Source organism: Mus pahari, chromosome 4, assembly GCF_900095145.1.
Source record: "Mus pahari chromosome 4, PAHARI_EIJ_v1.1, whole genome shotgun sequence".
NCBI lineage: Eukaryota > Metazoa > Chordata > Mammalia > Rodentia > Muridae > Mus > Mus pahari.
Window position 1 is genome coordinate 11,430,073 of NC_034593.1, and position 6,837 is coordinate 11,436,909.

Here is a 6,837-nt window from a genome sequence, read left to right on the forward strand (position 1 = left end):
AAAAAAAAAAGAAAAAAAAAGAACACATCTATTAAAATACTATGTTGAAACAACAAAATAATCTAACTAAAGAATTTCTCTCTATAGGGTCATTTCGTGGTAGATCTGAGAGAGGCGTGAGGCAGTTTCCCAGCCAATTATTGGCTACAAACCCAGGATTAAGGAGGAGGAGGGCTGCTTGAGAAAGTGGTACCCAAGCTCTAGCTTCCTGCTGCCTCTGCCAGGTACAGGATGTTGCAGGATGCAGATGCTCTGGTCCAGTTCTTCCTCCCAGCCCCCACGCTCATAGAAATAAGACTCAGACTCAAAATATATTTACATGTACCTTGGCCATATAGCTAGGCTCTTCACTGATTAGAATCATAAGTGAAGATAACCCATTTATTTTAATCTACATTTTGCCACATGACTTTTTTTTAACCTGTGCTCAGGTACTGTACTGGCTGCTTTTGTGTATCAACTTGACACAAGCTGGAGTTATCACAGAGAAAAGAGCCTCCCTTGAGGAAATNCCTCCATGAGATCCAGCTGTAAGGCATTTTCTCAATTAATTATCAGAAGAGGCAGCCTCGAACATTGTGGGTGATACCTTCCCAGGGCTGATAGCCCTGGGTTCTATAAGAAAGCAAGCTGAGCAAGCCAGGGGAAGCAAGCCAGTAAGTAACATCCCTCCATGGCCTCTGCATCAGCTCCTGCTTTCTGACCTGCTTGAGTTCCAGTCCTGACTTCCTTTGGTGATGAACAGCAGTGTGGAAGTGTAAGCTGAATAAAAACCCTTTCCTTCCCCCCCCCCCAAAAAAAAAAGAAACAGTAAATATCGTTTCTGTTACAATTGTCTAGACATGACAGATGTAGTATCAGTTTCTCTTCAGTGTTTCTTATTAGCACAAATTATCTAAAATAATGAATAATAAAGTTAAATGAAATAATGTTTTAACACTTATAAAGTAGCTTGATAAATTTATTCTATAAATGGAACATGGTAAATAGGGGGAGATTTGAAAGTCAGTGACATGTGCCCATGTGCTACCGCATCTCTTACAAAGAACTAAAGCAGAAACCAACTCCACTTTGAGGCAACCCACTATGGAAGAGAGAAGGAACTCATCAAGAGAATGTCTAGAACTTTTCCTGACTGGGATGAGGGCACAGAAAACTGAACTTAGTCTAAAAACTGTGGAATTTACTTCCCAGAGTGGATTTGAGAATCTCATCTAACTCCATTTTCATGAAATGTAGGTGATCATAGGTAGTGGAAGCATTATGTTATTACAGGCTTTATCTATTTAAGAAAATCAGCTGGAGTCTTCACAGCAGCTATGCCTGGGGTGGGGGCCACCACATCTGTCCTCTCTCTTCTATTGCCAGAGAGCAGATGATAGTAGTTATGTAATATCTAAACCATTGAAGTATTTCAGACTTTATGATAGTTGGGTAGTGGAAGATCAGACAATCTTTCATATTCTTATCTGTGAGTCCACAGAAATCCCAGGACATTAGACACTTGGGTTGTAGCTTCACTATTCAGCTCACCTAGAACAATGAGAGCAACATGTGATCTGTGCAGTGCACCATGATGATGCAGGAGAAAAGCACTTCAGCAAAGAGAAGACTAGGTCATGTTAGGTAAGAATAAGAATCAAAAACATTGCATTTCTTTTCCCAAAGGATATGTGGCCATCTATTTGTGCTGTGCACTAATGCTAGGATTGAGAAGAGGTGAACACTATTTACCTGCCACAACTTTGCCTCTAGGTCCTATCTTAATTTGGTGCAATGTCCATGGTCTGATCAAACAACATAATAGGCAAATCATTTTTCTTCTGATGTTCCTGTCTATATTGAGGGTGGTCTCATGCCATTGTGGCTGTTTGTTTTATGGACAAGAGCTTCAGGCCCCTTGTTCTCATCAGGCTTCAGCGCCAAAGTCATGTTCGCATAGCTGAGATTAACTCAGTATGTATTGAAGAAATATTACTCTTCTCTTACTAACACTGCCCCTGTTGGAATGCTTATATACTGTGCCTCCTCCGCTCCATTCTGCAGTCACTGTACTCCTCACCTATGTAGCTTGTTTATGGGTTTATGGTTCTCTTTGACTCAATCATGTAAAGAACTGTGGTAAAGTTATTAGAATAATCTAAAATGTACAGAGGGACTTTATCACAGTGCCAGGCTGGAAACAAAACTTACACTGTATAATAGACAATCTTCAGGAGAAAGCACATTTACTATAAAGGACCTTTCATCAATGTAGCAGAGATAACAGATTATTCGATGCATAAATCCCTAAGTAGAACACTGAAAACCAGAAGATGACAAGGTATTAGCAGGATGCCTTTTAAAGTATAACATAATTCTAGCAACAGTTCCTGAAGGACATCATATCAATTAAATTCTTGGCAAGGAACTTTAAGAAAAGATAAGGAGTGAACTATTTGATAACATACATTGAAAGTATAAGTGATATTACAGATCTTCCCTCCTCGAGAGAGCACAGGCATGGAAATATGGTCCATGACGTTTGGATGGTTTGAGTTTTAACATATTGGAAAGGTGGGAGGAAGGAAGCTGAGGTGTCAGTACAGAAACATGAATGAATACACTTAGAAGAAAAAGCCCCAGCCCAGCCCTCCCCCTCCCACTCCCCCAATGACCATCTAGGTTTATCTAGCAGTGAACTTGAGTGGCTTCTCGAGTGAAGTGATCATCTCAGGCTAAACAAGTCCAGGTAAAAAGTCCTGCCATGACCTGTATATTTTAGCTGAAATTCCTTCCTTTTTTCAGATGCCTGGGTCCCAAGACTAGGGTCTTTACTCTCATATCAAGTGTGATCCTTCAGAAAAATTCTACAGGCTCCACTTCAGCACTTATGCAAACAGAGATCTCTTCCTGTCCCTCTCCTGCCAGTACTCTGGGCAAGCAATCCTTGCTCAATTCTCACACGCATTAACCTCCTTCTATTTCTCCTTAAAGAGTTTGTGTTCAGTTATGAGATAAAAAATAATTAAAATTCATAGAATGCTGTGGTGCTTCTTTATGCTAAGCCTGGAGTTGCTCCAATTTACTTAGACTGAAAGTTCTACCATGAAATGGCAGGAAGGGCCTTTACATATGCTACTGCCTTCAGTAAAGCTTTTTGGTAATGCTTGGCCACATGACTCATTCTCATATTCTCTTTTTATCTTTATATATCTCTAATGTTTTATCAATTTTCTTCTTCTCAATGGCGTTCATAATCATCACCCAGTTTTTGATATCTAAGTCTCCAAAAGTCTTCTTATTTTTTTAGACAATTGGACATATGTCCAAATATACTTCATTAAAATATACATTTCACTGTTTTTTATTATCACTTACCCTAAGAGAATCTAAGTTCTACATGAGTGACTATGCCTCCAATTCTTTTCTCCATTGCCACACATGTTCCCAGAATAGCCTCTAACTCCTAGTGAATGTCTAACAAACGTCTTCCCTATGCACTATTCATTCAGTTTGACTTCTTTCTAAGTCACTGGAACTCATTTTAAATTGGTAATCTATGGAGAATAGAAACCAAGTATCTCACGTGAAGGACATTTTCAAGAAAACTGTTTGCATGTAAGGATGAAGAGTCCAGGAAATGAAAACTATAGACCCAGTCCTTACTTCAACATGCTAAAGCTCACAGGACCAATTAAAGTTTCTGGGAAGTTATTTACTAAGACCTCAGTCAGAAAGCCTGAGAACAATCCAAAGCTCTAGATGTTGCAATTACTGTTGTTTGTGCTTTTGATTCCTTTTGTGTGTCAGTGTCAGTGTGACAAGATCATGAACCCGATATGTTGGCCCATATGATGTAGAAGTATGTATTGCTTCCCACAGAATCTGGGACATGGTGAATTTTCATGACATTGAAAAGTAAAGTAATTTCTCCATTAATTTGCTGAGTCATGGAGGCTTCAACTGACAGTAAATGATCTGCACAAAAATATGGATCTTTACAGTTTATGAAGCTGAGTTTAACTCTAGAAACAAATGTTGATCTAAATATAATTATAGCTTGCTATTTATCTTTTTATTGATTTGAAAAGCAACTGGGATCAGCAGTTTAAATGAAGAAATACTTCATCTAGCTCATTGTTTCAGACAGAACAAGATTCAGAGGGTTGACTGTTCCATTTGTCTCAGTTTGGGCAGAACCTCATCATGATGATGGTATGTGATAGAACAATGTCTCATCTCATGATGACAGGAAACACTGAGTGGCAAGAATGGATGTTGGCTATATCCTTTAAAGGCATGTTTCTGTGACCTACCCCGCTAGACCTTCACATCCAAATACTAAACCAACTTTCAAAATAGTGCCATAATCTGTTGAAAGGATTTTAGTACCTGAATTTTTGAATATGTTTGAAACTCAAAGCATAACATTTGTATAAAACCACTTCCAAATACAGAAGCAAATATCTAATGTAAATCAATCAATAAGAGCAGAAGTTGTTCTATATATTACAGTTTAGAATTTTAATTCACTAACAGTCCTTTTGCACTGAGACTTGGGGAAATACATCAGAAAACCATGAGATAGGAAGACAGCAATAAAGCAAAGAGTGGCTGGAACATGAATAAAAAGAATGCAGCAGGGCCATACAATCTTTTTTACTAAGATATGCCCTTCATTCTTCTAGCCATATAGTCTGGTAACATATAGGCAGTACAAGTTGTATTTATGTACTTAGGAACATATAGATATATATGAGTAAGTGTGTGTGTGTGTGTGTGTGTGTGTGTGTGTGTGTGTGTGTAAAGCACTTAAGAAAGAAACAAGGGCTATGGACTTGAAAAAGAGACAGCAGGGAAATGAAGTAATTATATATTAATTTTAGAAAATTTAAAATACAGAAAGCTTCAGGAAGTGTTAAAAGAATCAGCAGGACTCATCTCTTACCGCTACTCTCAGGTGCTGAGAGATATAATGAAGAAATCTAAAAATTAGACTTGTATCTTGTTAGACGATATAACACATGAGCCAAAGTGGAGCCTGAAAGCTGTTATGCCCAGACCTAAAGCCACAGAATCAGTAATAGAATCTTCCTCACCATGAAAAAATGAACAGCCAACAAATATTCTTGGTGAATTGCGAGCAGAGAACACTCAGAGTGTCACTAGTCCTGTTTGCTACTAGTAGAAGGACGGAAAGTTCACTGGAGAAGATTGAGAAGACCAGGGATGTGTGGGGACCTGTCATGAATACATTGCTTATACTCTGCATATCAATGCCATAACCTCATGTACCATATAGTGACTATATATGGTATAGAGTATTTAAGGAGTCAAAGTCAATTGAGGCCATTTGGATGAGTATTAAGCCAATGTGACTGGTTTTATTTCAGGAAGTATAAAATATCCACAGATAATACATGAAGACAGAAAGAGAAGGTGTAATTTACAAAGTAGAAGCATCTTGGAAAAAAAATATCTCTGTGGACACCTTGACTCTGAGATTCCAGCCTTCAAAATTTTGAGGAAATGAATATCTACTCTTTTGACCACAACTCTGTGGTACTTGTCACAGCAACCACAGCAATAAAACACAGCGTTAGATGAGAAAAATATTAGTATATGCTTGTCATGGAAGCAATAGCCATCTGAGAAGTCTGAGATCAGTTGAGGGAGGAACTGCAAGCCTGAAGACAAAATGAGAAACCTAACCAAGATGGTATAGTGGCTGAGCATTGCCCAATCCACTTCACCCAGAATCCTGTCAGTGGTCTGCATGGCAGACTCATTGTCTCAGAAAATGAGCAGAGAGTACTGAGCTTAGTGACAGGTAGCCCCATCAGTTGCATTGGCATTGACTCCTGGCTCTGACGGACCTAAGAGATACAGTAATTTAAGTGAGATTCTGAGAACCAACTTCTATTAGATAAAGTATTAGAAATTATGCTTTTTGAAGCATTTTTTAGTAGGATGTTCTAGATAACTGCTGCAACTTATCAACATGCTGAGCAGTGCTCAGAATTCAGGTTAAGACTTGAGACAATGTTCTGGACTTCACTCCGGTGGCAGTTCAGGTTACCCTTCTTCCTGTAGTTTCAATAGCAGAAGATAGTCCAGAAGCAGGAAAATGATGCTATTGTTGGGACATGCTCACCTGTAAGTCCCAGCAGTAGGGTCATCAGCAGTGTTCTGTGGAGACTATATGGCCGGGAGTCCAGATGAAGCATGGTCAGGGTTAAGGAGTCTTTTCTACTTTATCATGAGGTCCTAGCTTCTAGTCTGAAGAGAAAAGAGGTACTGCTGCTTTTTCTGCAAAAAGATATGTCAGTGTTATGGGGAAACAGGAACAATACAGGTTATTTTGAAATAGATTCACAGTGTTGCAGGAAGCTGCAACGGAAGAGGTGTTTTTCAACAGTTATTTGTAGAGAAACTCAGATATTTATACTTTAAGCAATCCTTCTCTTTCTCTTAAACCTGTCTTGGATTCCTGTGGTTTCAAGATATCTTGACTTGGTAACTCCCCAGTTAGAATCCCCCAAAAAAGAGTGTTTTCCATACACCCAAGTCTATATATCATTTTTCCAGTGCCACATAAAACTTCACAGTTAAGCCCATATTTGTGAGACCGGCTCAGTGCTGGAGTAAACAAGCTGTTTTTTTTCATGATCCTTTGAATATCCTTTACTAATATCCTGATAAATGTAGTCTAAGTGAGACTTAAGAGCTTTTTTGCATACACAAGCATGTAACATAGTATATGTTATAAATAGTATTAATTCTCAACTAGGCATACATGAAACAGGGCACTAGGAACATCTGAGAGTTTAATGTTTAGAAGGCCTCTCAAACCAT

The 6,837-nt window shown here is 38.6% G+C and overlaps 1 protein-coding gene across 1 annotated transcript in view; it reads right to left on the reverse strand.

Annotated features, from left to right (window-relative positions):
• The window catches only part of LOC110320681 (signal-regulatory protein beta-1-like), a 643,074-nt gene extending 636,784 nt beyond the window's left edge, over positions 1 to 6,290 (reverse strand). The window contains exon 1 of the mRNA XM_021196798.1: positions 6,137 to 6,290. Coding sequence (XP_021052457.1) covers positions 6,137 to 6,209 — 73 coding nt within the window. The 5' untranslated portion in view covers positions 6,210 to 6,290. The remainder of the gene's footprint in view (positions 1 to 6,136) is intronic.
• Between the last annotated feature and the right edge of the window lie 547 nt (positions 6,291 to 6,837).